Source organism: Pezoporus occidentalis, unplaced genomic scaffold (genome assembly GCF_034315485.1).
Source record: "Pezoporus occidentalis ecotype Australia unplaced genomic scaffold, CSIRO_AGI_Poc_V1 ctg67, whole genome shotgun sequence".
NCBI lineage: Eukaryota > Metazoa > Chordata > Aves > Psittaciformes > Psittacidae > Pezoporus > Pezoporus occidentalis.
In genome coordinates this window covers 3,827,387-3,846,224 of record NW_026916019.1, presented here as the reverse complement: position 1 = coordinate 3,846,224, position 18,838 = coordinate 3,827,387, and the positions used below count along the sequence as shown (strand labels likewise).

The 18,838-nt window shown below is 41.2% G+C and overlaps 2 protein-coding genes across 3 annotated transcripts in view; one reads left to right on the top strand and one right to left on the bottom strand.

Moving 5' to 3' along the window:
• Window positions 1-439: 439 nt before the first annotated feature.
• Window positions 440-9,865, bottom strand: ADAT2 (adenosine deaminase tRNA specific 2). Of its 2 annotated transcripts, XM_062640830.1 has the most exons (6): window positions 9,736-9,865; window positions 9,437-9,541; window positions 3,074-3,224; window positions 2,407-2,513; window positions 706-778; window positions 440-587 (listed from the first exon to the last, which is right to left on the bottom strand). In XM_062640830.1, the coding sequence occupies exons 1-6, from the start codon at window positions 9,793-9,795 to the stop codon at window positions 547-549; spliced, it is 537 nt and encodes a 178-aa protein (XP_062496814.1). In that variant the 5' UTR covers window positions 9,796-9,865; the 3' UTR covers window positions 440-546. The 2 variants fall into 2 exon arrangements, with proteins under 2 accessions (XP_062496814.1, XP_062496815.1); XM_062640831.1 differs by lacking the exon at window positions 9,437-9,541 and having other exon boundaries at window positions 9,736-9,835.
• The window catches only part of PEX3 (peroxisomal biogenesis factor 3), a 22,167-nt gene continuing 13,188 nt past the window's right edge, over window positions 9,860-18,838 (top strand). The window contains exons 1-2 of the mRNA XM_062640827.1: window positions 9,860-9,996; window positions 17,473-17,604. Of these exons, the coding sequence (XP_062496811.1) occupies window positions 9,924-9,996; window positions 17,473-17,604 (205 nt within the window). The 5' untranslated portion in view covers window positions 9,860-9,923. The remainder of the gene's footprint in view (window positions 9,997-17,472; window positions 17,605-18,838) is intronic.

Here is an 18,838-nt window from a genome sequence, read left to right as displayed (position 1 = left end):
ATTTAAAAGGTTTCATTGTATTCAGTTTTTACAGTCATAAAATTTGAGCCACTCTTTTTCACATTTAAAAAAGTTAGGGCATTTCTCAAATGTCTGAAATCAGCCAAAAAAACTACTAACAGTTTGTTGCTTAAGAGAAGTATCCACTAAGAGGTATACAATCAAGATTGAACTGAACTTGTATTCTTAATTCATTAGTGGAACTGTAAGGCCCTCTTCTGGATTATAAATTACTGCATGGCCAAGCAAAGTACATGGAAATGACAGAGCCAACCAGTGCTATGAAAAAATACATCTGGCTGTAAACAAGTGATCTTAAACCATAAATTTTCCTCTGTTTAGAAACAGCCGCTTATTCATCTGTCTGGTCACAATAAAAGAAATCCCACACATAGAATTGCAGGAACAGGTAGTAAATACCCTATTAGTAAAAACTCTGTACAGAACATTATACATAATATAACTGGACATTTTAAAAGAGAAGGACACTGAAGAAACCTTCACATATAATTTTTTGGTAAGTTTCTGTCTCCCTTCAGTGTAGGACTAATTACGATTGTTCTTCTTCCGTACTTTGGATTTTGGTGCTGCCAAGAAGAAATAGAAAGGGGGGAAAAACATCAGAAGTGAATTATAGTAATACCAGTGCCAGCATTCTTTTGAATTAAGTTGGGATCAGAACAGGTCCATTAATGTGAAACCTACCATTGGGATTTTCTTGCCTGTAGAAAGCTTTTAACAATTCCACTGCTTCTTTGGCACGATAGCCAGAAATGCACTGTTCAAATTAGAATGATGTTCATGAGCACATCTGAGAATAACACATTCCATGCTTCACAGTAATGCCTTAAGTACAGAATAATTGTAAACAACTGTACTGTCTATTTAGGGGTCAGAAAAATCTCTTTTTCAGGTTGAACACCTCATACCTATGAAAAACACTATGTTTAACACTATGTTAAATTATTTGCCTAATAACTTAAAGTTAAGCAAAGCAAACTTTCTTTGTAACTTACATAAAAATTTTATGCAATCTTAAACTTCCTTCTTATTAAGATGGTATTTCCAGCATACTTCATATACTCTTCAAGCACTTGGAAATGTAAGACATACATGTAGGTATTATAGGTAAGATTCAGAAAACATTGGTCCACACACACATCCTTTATTCCTAACAGTCACCTCTCAGATGTTTTTAGTCCTTCCAAGATATTTTTCCAGACTATGAATATTAATGACAAAGCATTTAAATGTCACTAACACTAAATGAATCTCCACCCACACTAGAAAACAATTACACCTATATATCCCACTGCAGCTGCCTACAGAAACGAAGGATTTGTAATAGCAAGAATCTTCTGCTTTCTTTCTTCTGAACATATAAATACCCTAAATACCACATGCCAGTGTTAGCACATGAACACCCTTCCAGTACTGACTGTACAAATTAATTCAGATGCTGGTCTCACAACCATCCTGAAAGATGCTTAATATGTTTACACTGGACTGCCAAACCGTATTGTCTTCCTGACTAAAATTCCTTCTGAGCCTTCAGACTTCAGTACTTATTTAGAATGCTGAAATATATTACTTGTTTTTCACATCCATTAAATCAGAAAGCTTAAGTGTGGAAAAGAACCCTAATAACCCTAATCAGTGTCCTTGTACAAGGCAGGATCATCTACTGTGGTGTATAATGTAATCAATGTAATGCTATAAATACTCTATATGTATAGGTATACTAGTATAATGCTGTCATGCATGTAGATTTATGTACGCTATACTTCTACTAAATGCTTGTCCAGCCTTTCTTGAATTACAAAGACGCCTCATTCCCCCCAAACACTCTCTTGCAGCCCTTCAGTATCCTTACTGTTCAGGAAATTCCCAACACCTAAACTAAATCACTTCTGCTACTTCTCCAGTCTGTATTTATTTTGGGATTTGAATTATATGAAGTAAGTTTAAGCTAATGTGTATTACCTCATACATAGATAGACTGGGAGCAAAGATACAATCGTTTTCAGTGGTTCAGCTAAAACCCAGTAACCTAGTAAGGTGCTGTTACTGCTGTTGCTGCAGTTTAATTTTTCCCTCACCTCTTCCTGCCGCATACAATCACTGTTTTAAGTATTACACATCTTTTAGATATACTTATTCCTTACCTTTTTCCACAAGTATAATTCTTCCTTTTCCTCTTTGATGCATCCTTTCAAATATTTTAAGACTGTCATCAGGCAGTCTTTTCTTTAAGGACTTAATTTTGTTTATGTTATTTTCTTGTTAAGTCAAGTTTACTTGACTTTGATCTGAGTCCTCTTAAACTGCTGCATAACATTCTCAAAGCATGGTGACAAAGCTAGGCACAATACACTAGCAGAAAAACAAAAAAATTTTACAGCTTACTTCAAATGGTTCTCCTGAGTCCACCATATCATCAGACGAGATGCTCAAAACTGAGCCACAGCCTCCAAATCGCTCATTTCGACAGCCATATATGACCCGTGGAATTTATGTGAATGAGTTAAGGTATTAAGTTAAAGTGAAAAGCAAGCAGGAAGTACAGTAGCCTCATTTTAGTCATTAAATTCCACTAACATGTGCTTGTACTTTTCAAACTAAATTAGTTTGCACTACAATTCCTCCCTCATAAAATCAGAGGCTACATCTGAATAATGTAAGATGTATTGCTGAAGATGTACATTCAGCTTTTCTCAGAAAGGAGAAGCATGAATCCCACAGCAGAAGCATAAGAAGACGTGATTTACTGAGTGTCAAAGCTGAATACTGAATGAGGTTAACTTGTTTTACGTAGTAACAGGTATCTCTAAAGTTGATTTTTACATCCCTAAGAGAAACCGTTGTTTGTCATAATTGCACCATTCCTCTTTCATCCTTGAGTCTCTCACTATTTGCCATGTAGTAAATGGAGATGGGTGCAGACTCACAAGCAGTAAGATGGTATCCCTGTTGGCTTTTCCTTACAGTGTCAAGCCCTTCTCTGTGGGCACATGACCAAAACAGTGACATTTTGACACACAGTTTGCCAGCATGAATAAACATGAAAGGATACTCATCAAGCGCAGGGCAGCTGCACACATGATACAAGGCTCTACTGTTACGTACATTACCGAGTTGGCAAACACTTCTGTATAATCTCTGTTTTGTTGCTTGCACCAGTCCAGGACCTGATCAATTGCCACCAATTCGGCATGTCGAGTAGCCTAGGATATAAAAATAAACATTTTCTTAAGGCGTGCATTGGTTGAGAGCTTTAAGCTTCTCGCTTGTAGAGAGATACAAGTGACATAAAATGCAGTGTCATAAAATTATTCTTTCAAGTCAAAGGCACAATGGACCAACACCTAATCTATTAATGATGCAATTATGTTCACTTAAGTGAAAATAATGTAATGCTTTCTTGAGAAGTCTCTTCTTAGTACACCTCTTTGCTGGCTCAAGTTACTGAAGAAATTTCATCCAGGCTGAAGAAATTTCATCTGCAAAAGAAATATTCGGCCCAAGAAAGAACATATTAAACCTCAATCTCATATGCAACACACACAAGATGAACAAGTGCAAACCAGTTTTTATTTCTACTTGTTCCTACGCAGAGGAGTCTGCTCAGAAGTTCTCCTCTCTCTGTCATGCCAGCATAGCAAGACAAGACATGAAAGCTCTATTTGAGGCTTAAGGGACACATAAAGCCTGTTAGAACAACTGATCCAACCCACTGTGCTTCCAAAAGCAAGAACACAGGCTTGATACATTCTCTGGAAATATTGAGAAACTGCCCCTAGCTGGTACCTTTTCTTGCCTCTGACAGTGCTGCTGTGCCTGCAGGGAATGAACACACTGTGAATATGCAATAATTTCAGTATGTTTTTGGAACTGCTTGGCCTACTGTGTAGACACAGCATTTTCAGTTTGCACCAGTTAATCCTGTGTGCAATAGGTGCATACATGTGCAATAGGTCCATCAAGTAACAGGCAGGGATTGCAGCATATGCCTGATTGCAAAAAGACATAAGAATATTGATTTATCTTTTTTTTTAATCCAAGACAACTGAATTATAAGTATCTCAGAGGTCACAGCAATAGGCATGGCACAAAAATCTGAACAGAATCATAGAATTATAGAATGGTTTGGTTTGGAAGGAACATTAAAGCTCATCTAGTTCCAACCCACCTGCACAAGTCCAGTAGACCAGGTTGCTCAAAGCCCCATCCAACCTGGCCTTTAACGCTTCCAGGTATGGGACATGCACAGCTTCTCTGGGCAACCTGTTCCAGTGTCTCACCACCCTCATAGTAAAGAATTTCTTCCTTGTATCTAATGTATATCTAATATCCTAATATCTAATGTAGATTTACCCTCTTTCAGTTTAAAGCCACTGCCCCTTGTCCTATCACTACATGCCCTTGTAAAAAGTCCCTCTCCAGCTTTGATGTACCCCTCGTTTAGGTACTGGAAGGAGAAAGAAAGAGAGGGAGCAGGAAGCGTTGACTTTAATTGCAGAGAGACAAAAACAACCAGTAATGTCTCCGTATCGCTCTGAAATGTTTGCGGCAGCATGTTTTACCTATCAAATGTCATAGCAAAAGTACCACAAAGTGCTAAGGACTCTCCAGTTACAAAGCCTGATGGTTATGTGAATTCAGGTTGTTAGTATTTTCCTTCTTTTTAATCTGTTCTGGAAAAAAAAAAAAAAAAGGTTTTGACACAGGCATTAGACTAAGAATCAATCCAAATTGTGCTTGTACCTCTGCTACATGTCTTTATGTGACCTTAGGTAACTTCATCTCAATACCTGACCTTGGGTTAATGTTTCAGCACTTTGAAAATCTGGGGTGATAACTGTGAGATGCTCCACAATATATGGCAAAGGACTCATGTAAGTGACTTTGTGGTAAGTTTAATACTGTTTATAATGTTTCTAAAGTCCTACAGAGAGCTATGTTGCCTATGCCTATATTAGCAGATAGTGTAGTACAAGGGGAGCGTATCTGTAAACCAAAACAGTGCTGAGGACTCAACATCAAATCAGGGGTGCTCACACTGCCTAGCTCCACTGTAGTCTCATGGACAGTATATTCCCAGCAGAAGCTGGAGTGCATTAGGTATGCTTCCTGAGTGCATCTTTTCAGTATAGGTTCATCTGAAAGGAAGACAGCTTGCCAACTCTGAGGCATGAAAAAAAGGCATGCTAAGCAGACACAATCAAGAAATTTATTCCATGAGTGCACTTGTGATCTGAATTAATAGAGTAATGAACCCACTCAGAATAACAACATGGATCTGAATCAGTATGCAGGCATGATTCCTCCAGACCTACCAGTGCAATCTTGCCATGAAGGTTGCCTAGTTGAATAAATGAGATCACACCAGCTGAAGTCACAGTGCATGCTCCAGCAGAAAGATGCCTCAGAATCACTACAGCTACTGTAACTCAAAAGTGTATGTTGTGGCTACTCTATTTTTGTGCCCCTCAGATCAAAAGAGACATGAATACTGTACTGGCTTTTGACTCCTGAGCATGGATTGAAAGCATATATATGATAAGCCTTCATTACCAGAGTAAAACATGTCTCTAACCTATGGCACTGCTTTTAGCTAGTACACTGAGCAGCTTTTAGGCCTCCACTGATCCTAGGAGTACAAGTTGAGAAAAGCCAGGCAGCTGCTCTAAGTCATACCGGCTTCTGTGGCAATAGAAGACAGCTACACAAAAGAGACTACGCTAATACAGAGTATTACTAGATCCCAGTGCATCCACATCTTAAGTACTACATACTGATTTGGTCATCTCACCTCATGAAGACATGGGAACACCAAGACAAACTCACCACAGCATGAGAAAGGGTTATCCAAGTTACAGAACAGTCTCTGTACAAACACTAACTAGACTACACCTCTTAACTCACCAGATACAGTTATTAGTTTTCCAAGTTAAGATGACTACAGTAGAGGGTTATAAAAATCAAGAAAGATGTGGAAAAGCAAACAGTAAATTGTGATTTATTATTTCTCATAACAAGTGGGCACCCAATGAAATTATCAGGCAGCAGATTTAAAACAAACAAAAGGAAGTACTCTTTCACAAAGCACATAATTAAATTGTGGAACTCATTGCCACAGGATGCTATGGAAGCCAAAACCATAAATGAGTTCAGAAAAGGTTTAGACAAATTCATGGAGGATATGTACACAGACAGCTATCAGAAGCAAACATCCAGATACACACTTGGGTTCTGGAAGTCTCTAACCTATTCACTTTCACAAGTGGAAAGGATACGCAAGGGGAAGATACCCTCTGCTCTCATTTCTTGAGGTCCTTCCTTAAGCATCTGCTAAAGGTCCCTCTTAAAGACAAGATATGGGGGAAAACCTGACCTCCTAGGTCTGTCTTAAGATTTTACTTTGTGTAGAACTATCACTAGATAGTATTTTTATTGACATGCTGTGTGTAAAATAACATACAAAAAAAAAAGGTGATTTTCGTTTTGAGTCACTGGCTCAATTCATAAGCTTCTATAAACCCCTGTTTTTTTTTAGTTTGCCAATCATTTTAAAGCCAAGAAAACACAAACAGGTAAGAGTAGCAAGGGAAAAGAGAATTACAAGAGAGTGGCAAATGGTGGTCAAAAGAAAAATCATCTGAAGCTGATGTCAGGGGGGAAAAAGCCTTAACAAAGACTTGAAATAGCGCCCCAAACTGTGGCAAATGTTCTGGAGAAAAATAAAGGTGTTATCACTGCCCTGAACAGTTTACCTTCTAACTCTTAGACCAGATTTAACATGTGAGAGTAACAGGGGCCAAAGCTCAAAGTTCTGTATTATCTTGTGGCTTCATTGGCAATATATGAATGCAAACAATACTTCATTTTTTATTATCATGTTCTGTACTTGCAAGATGATCTGGACAAAGACGTGCTATAATGACCCAACATGAGATAACAAAGGAGAAGTCCGCATGTATCAACAAAGGACCTAGGACAGATAGCATTTTAGTGGGAAGTGAACGACTGTATCACACATGGGAATAAAGATACCCAGGAAAAGGGTTCTAGTTGGGAAGGGTCACGTGTTTTAAGGAAGAAAATGATCAGGTTGGTCCAAGGAAAGGCTATGAACAAGTGAATGTGTGAGCTGCCAGTTCTGGCACAAGCTTGTGAATGTACTGCCAGGCCTTTGAAAACCAATGTCCTACAAAGATATTTGTTGCACTGTTGCCCAATAAATACAAGTAATGGCATGCCTATTTTGAATTGCTGATGACACAGCCATGCTCCTCAAAAAAAAAAATAAAAATACACCAAACACAGCTGTGTACAAACTCCCTCCTTCCAACAGCAACGCTTTTCTGTAAGAATGTGATGATGATCAATAATTTTGCAAATAAATTGCAGAGTAAGAGGCAGTATCTCTGGCACTAATGTGTTCTACTATGGACATGTAGGGCAGAAACCAAGTATGCAGGGTGACCAGAGACAGACTTAAAAAAAGCAACTAAATTTTTTTGCCAAAAAAAGCAGTTTAGGAATAGAATGAAAGAGCACATAAAAAGACACTACCTGCTGTTAACTCCAGTCAGTTAGAAGATGCAGGGACTTAAGGAGAAGGAGGAATGTACCTGACACAAAGCCTTACTGGCAAGTTGATTCCCAAGAGCAGGACTGGAGGGAAGGACAGCAGATCTAAATGGATATATGATAATTTTTTAAAAGTGGGGGAAAAGTTTTCAAGGAGTGAGAAAAGCCAGTATATCATAAAGCTAAATTTTTGAGGTCAGAAGGCAAAGGCTAAAGGAACCAAACATCAGCCTTGCAAAACAAATTACATATAAAGTAAAAATAACCTGAGATGTAACTTGAAAAAAAGGAGTTCGAACTACTACAGTGACCTTGAGATGAGGCTCAAATACAAGTACTACTCCAAAGCAAAATTAATATTTTGCCTTTTCAATAAAAATGACATGGAGATTGTGCTCAAAAGACAAAATAAGATCATGAAAGCACAAATTACAGCATATGAGATACAGAACTAGGACTTTACAAAATTGTATAGGCCACAGAAGAGGGATGAAGTGCAAAACCCCAAATTTATAGATCACCTCCATCAGAAAAATACTGAAGAACTCCTGCATGAGGAGTCTCACAGCAATGCTTTTAATATATCAAGGGAGAGTGTCACATGACTGAAACCTGGCAGAGCATATAGAGTCACCATAATGAGAACAGGAAGGACATACAACCCTGACATCTAGAGATCCAGGATAGTCTCAACAATGAAACAGGCAACATGACAAATTTTGGAGGTAGTATTATAAGGTCTAGTCTATAAAAGGAAAATTAATGTGGATTTGCATAAAACAGTTGATACTAAATTAACCTCGTAACTTTCCTTGGTGTTTCTCTTGCCTGGAAAAAAACATTTGTCAGTCTCACCTCTCTGGACTTTTACAACACATCTGGCACAGCCAACACACGAAATTAGTGTCAGTCTGGGGAAAACAGCATAGCATGAGACATGCAGGGTGGGAAAGCAAAGAAGATAAGGGGAAATACTTGTCCAGAGGGAACTAACTAGCAAAGATGCTCAAAGATCACTTTGTTCAAATGTTTTCAGTTGTGACATTGGCATTAACTGGAGAAACACCTACAGAAAACAACCAATAAGGTCACATCTTTCATATAATGAAAGATATCATCACAAGAGACAGGGTCAGACTGCCATTCAAGATGCAGATGGCCTCATGCATGGGATAAAATTAAAATAAACTAAAATAAAAAAAAATAAAAACAACAAATGAAGAATAACAAGACAGCATAAAAGACTAAGGAAGCTCCAGAAAAGATGTGTGGCCTTACTTCCAGGAAGAATGGAAAGCATTATCAAACAAGGCACAAGAGAAAGTCCATCTGGAATAAAGTATACAGTTCTGGTTAAGTGAATTCAAGAAACATGCATCAAAGCTGGAATGGATGTATACAATAATTATTAGCAGGTGCACAGAAGGAAAACCTTTCTTCTGAGAGGATATTAAACAGACAGCTTGAGGAAAACAGGGAAAACCAAAAGCCAAAAGGGAATATGTGCTCAAAATCTAAATACATCCAAGCTATGTAAAATAACGGATGATGCTGATCTAAGGAGACATAAATGGACAAATAAAGAGTTCAAAACTGGGAACCACGTTGTTTTCTACCCATCTGAGGAACGATGCTCAGGAGAAGTCCTGCAATATGAGGTGGGCTTTATGATCTTCCCAACTTCGCCCTCTGCCCCGTTACCGGGATGACACTGCCCGCCCCCCCCCCCCCCGCCCGTGCTGGCCCAGTACCGGGGTGCAGACCACAAGGCGGGGAAGCCGCAAGGCCGCGCTGCCCCCGGCGTACGACTGGGGCGCCGGGAACACCTCTCGCCCCAACTCACGTTCTTGGTCTCGTTGACCTCGTTCCTGCCCCTCCCCACGACCTCGCCGTGGTGCACCACGAGGCACCCGACGGGAACCTCCCCCTTCTCCAGCGCCTCTTTAGCCTGCGGGACACACACACACACACAGAGGAGCAAGCAACAGCGTTACCGTACCAAGCTCTAACGAGCAAGCCCCTGTCCTCCCGCCCCCTACCCGCTGCCGGGAGGGAGGGAAGGCAGGCCCGGCCTGCCCGCCCCGGGGCTCCCCTCAGGCCTCTCCCGACACTTCCCCCCGCACCCCTCACGGCGGCACTGACCACATCGAGGGCCTGGTCCATCCAGGCCAAAATCGCCGCCTCGTCCTCCGCAGCCGCCATGCCGGCACCGGCGGGTCGCGGGCGGTGTTTCCGGGGGGCTGGGCGGCGAGGCACCTCGGGCGGGGCCGCTGCCCCCGCCCCTTCCGCCGACGTGAGAAGGCGAGGGCCGGCCGGGCCGGGCGCGAAGGATGCTCAGGTCCCTCTGGAGTTTCCTCAAGCGGCACAAGAAGAAATGTCTCGCCCTCGGCACCTTCCTTGGCGGTGAGTGCTCGGCAGCTGAGCCGAGGGGCTGCGGGGGCCATAGCAGGGGCCGGAGCGGAACCGGCCTTGGTGCCGCGGGGCCTCTCCGCTGTGGCTGAGCTGCTCCCGGTTCCCGCTGGGGAGGCCCCCTCGGAGACGGCGGTCGGCCGCCGAGCCCTTCTGTTAGGAAGCCGGTCTGCCCCCAGACGGGCCCGGTGCCGGCCGTGGGCGTGACCGATCCGGCGGTGCAGCGGGTCCGACCGGCCTCGTCTCCGCGTGGCCGGCGCCGCGGGGTGTTGCGCAGGGAGCTCCGCCGCGGGGTGGAGCGGCCCTCGCCTCGCTGGTGACACCGACCTGCCCACCGACCGGCTCTGGGGAAGCCCAGGGGTGGGAGGGGTTTTCTCACGGGCAGGGGGGGAAATCGACACGTCGAGCCTTAAGCCCTAAACCGCAGGGATTCGAGCCTCCTGCGTGTTCCTGCGGCGGGGGTTTGTGTTGGGTTGAAGCAGTGTTTGACTGCACAAAGCGTGGGTGCCGCTTGTGTTATTATTTCTAGGGTGGAGGCTGAAAGCCTGTACTTCAAGAAAGTTACTTGTGCATTGAGGTCAATTGTCAGGTGTAAACCAACTGCAGACACTAAACTTTACTGGAGAGGATTTACATTAATTATTCACGTTGTACTTTCTTCCTTACGACTCTTGTCTAATCTGTAGGGTGGTTGTAGTCTGGTAAGCTTCTACTTTCCCTGGAGTTATTTTAGGGTTATTTTTAGTTGGAATTAGATTTAAAGGAACATCTCAGATCTGTCTCTGTGTTTAATAATAAGAGCATATTATGCAGCTGGAGGTTAGATACTCCCCAGAAGGTACAGCCATGTCTTTGCAAGCTCAATCATCAGGTGTATTTACATCTTATGCAAATGACACAGAATTAAACATTAGAGTTGCTAAGGAAAGTTTGCATTTGTTTATACCTACCGCAGCTTGCCTGCATAGTTAAATATTCCAAGAGCTACAAAGGTTTTGCAGTATATTTTGTCTCTTATTCAGGTGAGGCCTCTTGTGATGGTGAATTGTGTGTATTTCTGACTTGCCTTGGTGGCTGTGTCCTCTGCATCCTTTCAGCATTAATTCCTTCTGCATTTTTCCAAAGAGGGCCAGTTAATGCACAATGACGTGTTAGGTGGTGATTGCTGAAACACTTGTCAGTCTGCTTCTCCAATTCATCCCCCCTCACCTGCAGGTTTTCTGAGACTGCAAGTACATCAGAATTTAATGATTACCAGTTTTTAAGCCACCATGCTTACAGCCCACTATGTTAAGTCAGCAGATTTACTTTAATACACCAAGCTGTGACCTGCAAGCTGTTCCCCCATTAACTACGAGAGTAGTGGGAGGACAAATGGGAGTAGCAGAAACATCAGTTGTCCCAGTTTCACCTAGTAAACATGTATCAATATCCAGGTGGGAAGACGGATTTAGAGGAGCTTGTGGCTCTTGGTAGTCCTACACTCAAATCCTAAGTTCATCATGTATAAACAGCCTGCTGCCAGCCTGATAAAACTGAATTTGCAGCTTTTACCTTATAATTGGAGCTATTTATGTATAGTTCAGTGTCACTTTCACTAAAATGCTACTGAGTGGATGAAGTACACTTAAAAGTAATCACGAAATAAGATAAGTCATTCAAAATATGACCAATCCAAAGAAAAGCCCCAAGATGCTCCTCATCTAACAAGCATTTCAGCTTCTGGCTGAAAATACTGAACTGTACTGCTGCTGCCTGCAGCATGGATCAAGTATGTGTTTCATTGAACCATGTGGTATTTAAGGACTCTGTAGATAATTGCTTTTTTGTAGTTGAAAGTCTGTAGTAAATCAGGGTATCCACGAGCAGAGGAACACCATTATCTGCCCCCAGCTGTGACTTGCACCATGGTATTTTAAGGCACCCTGGGAGATGGAGGGGTTTGTTGCAGAGCATTGCATTACAGTTATTCAGCAGCTGAATCGTGACTGCTTTGGCCATCTACATGTAAGTTATGGCTTGCACCTTAAAATAACTCCAGGAGCTATTGTAATGCCACCACCAATAAATCAGAACTCCTCCAAAAATGCTGCCTAACACTGAAAGGTAGAATGCAACTGCACATTGCTGCTTTCATATGAAGGTAGAATAATTGGAAGTGACTGAATGATTTAAGAAAAGCATCCAAATCTGCTGGTTTAATACCAGAGACTGGAACCTACATCTCTCTGGTGTTTGGTGGTTTGTTGTTTGGTTGGTTGTTTTTTGGTTTTTGTTGTTTGTTTTTTTTTAATAGCTGTAGCTGCATTTTCTGGGAAGGAGGATGTAACAAGGAAAATGGGACATCAGAGTTTAATGATTTTAAGTCTTTAACTGGCACATGGTCAGAGATTAATGTGAATATTTAATGATGCATTGCTACAGAGGAGTCTCTACATTATTACTGGTACAGTGTTGTGCCACTGAAGAATTGTACCAAACTGAGTTGGTTGGTAGTCTTTCATCTGTTTACTAAGATGGATTCCTTGTGCATTAGCAGTGGCTCTCAGTGTAATTTCTGTTAATCCCAGCACTGCAAGAGATTTTTCTGTTTATGCATATACAAACCTCATAAAATAAGAGCTCAGATTGAGGGAAAATCAACTGAAATAGATATAATTGTGCCTTAACCAAGGAGTGGGGTTGAGAAGAGTTCAACTTAGCAGAGACCCTGACAAACCCTTTCTTCAGAAGTCTGTTCTTTTAGCAATATAAAGTAAATCACATACTTTAAAGACTTAAATCTCTTCAAGCAAGCAAAATCTAGTGCTCTGGGATCAAACCCACTAGACGTATTTGAAGCAGAGAGGGCGAGCTTGCATGACATGTTATGTTCACTTGTTCTTGTTGGGTAGGTAGGTTTCTGTGTGGAGTAGTGGTTTCTGTTGGGTAGTGGTTTTTGTCTCAGTGTTCAAGGTGGATTTCAGTGGACATTGCAAAATTATTCACTATTGAAATTCTCTTGCTGCAGTAGAAGAGCAAGTTCAGGGTGTGCCTGCAATGTATGCCTCTCATATCAGAGGTGCATTAATGATTGCTCAGTGTTATCTCTTGCAACCTTCGGCTTGCAGAAAGAATGTTTCAGTTCAGAAGTCTGGCTACTTAGCAGAAAAAGTTGTCTTGGTTTGTGAGCAAGTGCAGGGATGTTACACAGGTTTTGGTGGGACTTGGTGGTGCCAAGAGATTAAGGCTGCAATGCCTTCTTAATGGGACAGTTGTATGCCACTTGATGCACACCTTGCTTGTGCATAAGGACAAGACACAACTTAGAGAGTTGTTGATGTTCTGTAAGGATGCAGGCTTCTGTGTGTCAGTGCAATTTCAACATAATAAAGTTCTTAAAGCTGTTTTTTTCCCCTTAATTTTGTGAGGGAAGTATGACAGTGAGGGTGAAGGTTACATGGGGTTGTAAAGAGTTTTCCTGGAAACTTGATGCCTCCTAGTTACCTTTCCCACCCTTCTGCTCATCTCTCCATTCCACCTGTGAAGAAAGACAAGGGTTGAGGAAAGCTTAAGCCATAAATTATGTGAGAAATACCGTACCTGTTTGAGGCCACTGGCATGAATGTGTAAGAGCTTACAGGTTTTCTAAGCTACTTCCATTGCTTACATTTAGATAATAGAATCATAGAAGGGTTTGGGTTGGTAGGAACCTCAAAGATGCCCTTGTAAGAAGTCCGTCTGTGGTTTCTTGTAAGCCCCTTTAGGTATGGGAAGGCTGGTATAAGGCCTCCCCTGAGCCTTTTCTTCTCCAGGCTGAACAAGCCCAACTCCCTCAGCCTGTCTCCAGAGAAGTGCTCCAACCCTCGGAGCATCTTTGTGGCTTCCTCTGGACACATTCCAGCATGTACATGTCCTTCTTATGATGGGAAGAGACTATACAATGCTAGAGGCAGAGTCCTACTGAGACAAATTAGAACATACTTAACTCAGTTCACTGTTAATAGGTGAATCAGTTTGTCTTCCACAGAATATAGGTGTTGTAGACCCCAGGAGATCCTGGTGGTATAGGACAGTGCTGTGGCTTAAACCCAGCCAGTGCTGAAGCACAAGACAGTTGCTCACTTGCACTCCCCCCAGTGGGATGGGGGAGAGAATTGGAAGGGTAAAAGTGAGAAAACTCAGGGGTTGAGATAAAAAGTTTAATAATTAAAAAATAAAATAAATCAGAAAAGGCCTTGATGAAAATATCCTTGTGTTATTCACAGTTTCCAGCACAGATCCACAACGTAGCCCTGTACTAGCTACTATTTAGCCAAAACCAGCACAGCCAGCCAGTGTGAATGTAAATACTTCCACTCTGTAAATCAGTTTTAAAACAGTATCAATTGTGTTTTGAGATCCTTACTGAGGTTCCTCTACCTGAGGCATCAGGCAGATGGCATCAAGTGATACAATCCTAGTTTGTGCCACTCATCTGTTTCTGAACCCTCTGAATCTGAAGTGCTGGTGCTATAGTCGTTTGCATAGTTCACATTTTGATGAAGGCAAAAAAAAATGTTTACATAGAAATTATCTTTGGGGCAGTTTCATTATTGCTGAATTTTCTTAATTCCTGGTTTTGTATGGAACATTTGCAAGGTACTGTATGAAGTTCAATCTAAACAATAGTTTACTTAAGTAGCTACGAATAAAATGCTGATGCTGCCACATTTTGCAGACCTCCTATTCTATACTGAGAGGTAAAATAGAGTTATATTAGCTGTTGTAAAAAGGTGGCGTCTACTTTTCTTGTTTGTAACAACAGAGTCTTTCAAAGTGTCATGTTAGGTTCTTATGGGTACATCATCTGACTTGACATTATGGCAATTCTTGAGATGTGATTTTTCTCTGGTCCTGCTTCCAACTCCAAATGATGGTGTTTTCATGTGATACATTCAGCCTGGACTCATTAAAGTGTCTCTGTTATATTCAGGTCTTGTGAATAAATGCCACATTGATACACATGGTTGCTCTAAAGTAAAATGTGAATGCAACCCATTCAGCACCAGAGATCTGCTCCTGACATCCAGTCATTGGTTTTGCTGAAGCTGTGTGGATGATGTAACTTTGACCTTGGTTAACTTCTAATGTATTGCGTTCCCAAAGATGAGGATGATACTGGAATAGATAACATCTATTAGTGATGGGCCAAAGTTATGGCTTGTTTCAGGGGAGGGAGAAATAATACTACTGGTGGCTGGTATTGCATCATTTTAGACAGGTGATTTTTCTGGATATTACTTTGGACCCTCACAAGACCCAGCAGGTTTTAGTACAGAGTAATTGCACAACACTGAGAATCAAGTATTAAGCAATTAGTTGTCTCAGTCTTAAAGCTGCTGCTCCAGCATATCACTCAAGGGCATGCACATGATTCTTCTTGAATTGTTTGCATGTCTGCCTATGTCCTGTGTATATTCATGACCTTTCTGCCACAAAACCTGGAGTTAAAGGATTTATTCACTGAGGGGTGGGAGGAGGGGTGTGGTTTGGAGGAGGAATAAGCAAAAATAGTAATTTGGAGAAATGACTATTTGTAAATGTAATGTGAAAAATGTGGTGGGATAAAATGATTGGAAAAATCTTGTGTTCAAAATGATTTGCTAATACTAAAAATATTGTTGTTGGGGAAAAAAAAATCAGCAACCTGGCAGTTGTTTTCTAAATAGATATTTTTGGCAGGAATTGATATTTTTTTAGGTAAAAGTGATCTAATTGTTACCTATTAAGTCTCATTCTGGTTAATAATTTAGTAGTTGAATTTCATTTTTTGTATATGGAGCCCTGATAATAAAGTTTGCATCTAACGAGGTGAGTCTTCCACATGGCAAAAGGTCAGCCTGAAGGCATTTACAAGACTTTTGGGAAATAAATATAAGTGCCTGTGGTTGTTCCAAACTGGTCTGGCTTGCAGTAGCCTATTAGGAAACATAGTGGTGCTGTGAATAGCTGGAGGTTGGTTTTGTTTTTTTTTTTTTGGAATAAATATTGCACAAAATTGACAAGCCTTTTGAAATCCTGATGGTAGTTTTGGAGAATGTACTGAAAGGTTGTAATGACCTAACAATGTAACTGAGTTAAAAATATTGGGGAGTTTGGTTTGGGGTGTTGTTATTGTTTTGGTGATTTGGGCTTTTAAAATCAGTTTTAAAACTTCTAGCATTCAGCAACTCTTCAATGCCTCACTTGGATATTAACTTTGAATGCAAAAGTTGAGCTTTGAAGAAAACTTTGTGCCTCTGTATTTACAACTTTTGAAAGTGTTTGGTGGAAAAAAATACTTATTTTGATACCCAGATTTCTTCGGTGCCCCATTATTGACAGCGTCAGAGCTTTCGCTCTGTGCAGGAGTTTCAGTCCTTAGGAGATTGCTCCCCAGTAGACAGAAGATGGTCAATTTGCACAATAGTATTTTCTGCTTGGGTTTGTTCCTTCCTTATAACTCCTCACCGACCCTCAACCACTGGAATTCTTTCATGAGAGAACAAGGAAGGAGCTTGTTTTGCACCTAAATAGGTAACTGCTGCTACCAGTGTCTACAGGAGGCAGCAAATGAAGTTGATATGCAGGAGGTGTTATAAGAAGCCCCAGGTGGATGAGGAGAAATTAATGTAAAGCTGCTGGCAGTGGGCAAAAGTACTGAGGGTAGGTCTAGAATATATAGTGGTATCTAGAGCAATGGCTAAGAAAGCAGGACAGAGATGAGGAAAGGGCTGTGGGCAGCGTGGAGAGTTCTCTGAACCTGTGGTGGTGTGGGAAGAGCAGTTGGACGCTTCAAAGGGAGGCATGTTGGGAGAGGAGGAAATACAGAGCGGAATTTTTTCATGGGTCTTTCTGAAAATGCAGATTCGTAGTAAGGGTGGTGAGGGAGTAAGGGTAGGATAGTGGAGTTGGAGAGTAGGCACCAGGCATGGTAAGAAATAAGAGGGACACTGAAACCAAGGTTCTTCTACAGAAGATTCAAGGCCAAATGAAGAAAATGTTGGTCTCTAGCATTTTTATTTTGTGATTTTTAAGACTTGAGTTTTATCTCAACTTCTGCTAATTTTAGAAAGATCTCTAAAAAGAAAAATTAAAATTTTCATCCCTCTCCAGATCTCTAGCCATTACAGTTTATTTCTCTGTTCTTTGTTATCCTACATTTTTTCTCTTCCCAATATTTGCTTCAGTACTTGTTCATGTTGCAGTAGTACAAAGAATGCCTTCTTTGAAAGGCATGATATTTCTTCTCAGAAAAGTTTCTTATACTGATTCAAGTCATTACCAGTGGCAGTTAATTTTGAAAACATTCTTTCTGAGTATTACTGTGGCAATTGGTACTAAAATACTTGAGACCCACATATCGCCAGAAAACGCTATGCACCCTTATTGTTTGAAATTAAACAAAGGGGCTGAAGGGGCCCACTTTACAGTTTTAAAGCAGTTTATGATATGAAAATCTCTCTGCAGGCGTCTATTTACTGGGAAAATATGGGCAGAAGAAAATCAGAGAAATCCAGGAGCGGGAGGCAGCTGAATACATCGCCCAAGCACGAAGGCAGTACCATTTTGAAAGTAATCAGAGGACGTGCAATATGACAGGTAAGATAAGGAAATACCTGCTGTTCTTGATTTGGGGATTTATAGTATGTAATGACAGGATGGAAGAAGAATAAGAAATGTAGGTGAATTCAAAATCTTAAATACTAGTGCTGTCCTGGGTTCAGCAGTAGGAGTCATTTTTCTCCTTCTTAGTAACTGGTGCAGTGCTGTGGTTTTGACTTTCAGCCTGGGAACAGTGCTGATAACACAGATGGTTTTAGTTGCTGGTCAGAATGTTTACTCTGTCCAAGGGCTTTCTGAGTCTCATGCTCTGCCAGGGAGGAGGGTAAGTCGGGAGGAAGCAGAGACAGGACACCTGACCCAAACTAACCAAAGAGGTATTCCATACCAGGCACATCATGCCCACTATATAAACTGGGGGCAGTTAACTCAGAAGGTACACTGCTCATGTTGGGCTGCGTATCGGTCAGCAGGTGGTGAGTGGTTGTATTCTCTTCCCTTGTTATTTCCCTTATCATCATTATTATTATTGGTGGTAGCAGCAGTGGTTTGTGTTACACCTTAGTTACTGGACTGTTCTTATCTCAACCCATGGGAGTTACATTCTTTCAGTTCTCCTCCCCATCTTTCCTGGAGCTGGGGGAGGAAGGCAGGGGGGAATGATTGAGCAGCTGAGTGGTTCTGAGTTACCAGCTGGGCTTAAACCAGGATAAGTGCATAGATAGAGCAGTTTTGCATAATGCAAACAACCTGAAGAACAGAGGATTGACAGGATTTGTAGGGGTCATACAGAACCCTAGGAGTCCTCTATAATGCATACAGCTACACATGCAGGTTACAACTTTTCGTCAGTTCAGGACCTTTGCGTATTTCCCTAAACTGTGTGTGCTATTGAGGTGTGACACAGCACCCAGATTCAAACAATACTGAATTTACAGCAGGTTTATTTTATTCATTACAGCATGTTGTTAATAAGCTTCACACAGAGAGCTTGGTGGGTATGTTTTGATTTACAAATAAGAAGCATGTCAGCCCATTAGTTCCCTATATTTTAACAGTTAAAAGTTACCTGACTAGCTGGGGAGCAAAATGTGGAAGTATTTATATTACAACAATACGTATGTTACAATATGACAGTATTTACATTACCTATTAGTGGTCTTTGGATTTTTTGGAGAGGAGATGGTGGAGCAGAGTTCAACAAAATCCTTGTAATTTTTTTTAAATATAGGCCACTCAAAATTATTTCCGTAATACAATCTGGGCAGCATTT

What these genes read in the sequence shown, in the direction of transcription:
- ADAT2 (XM_062640830.1), bottom strand. Translation starts at nt 9,795, where the DNA reads ATGGCGGCTGCGGAGGACGAGGCGGCGATTTTGGCCTGGATGGACCAG. An exon ending in AGGTCAACGAGACCAAGAAC is followed by an intron (nt 3,225 to 9,436) that starts GTGAGTTGGGGC and finishes TTTATATCCTAG; the next exon opens with GCTACTCGACATGCCGAATT. An exon ending in CAGGCAAGAAAATCCCAATG is followed by an intron (nt 588 to 705) that starts GTAGGTTTCACA and finishes TCTTCTTGGCAG; the next exon opens with CACCAAAATCCAAAGTACGG.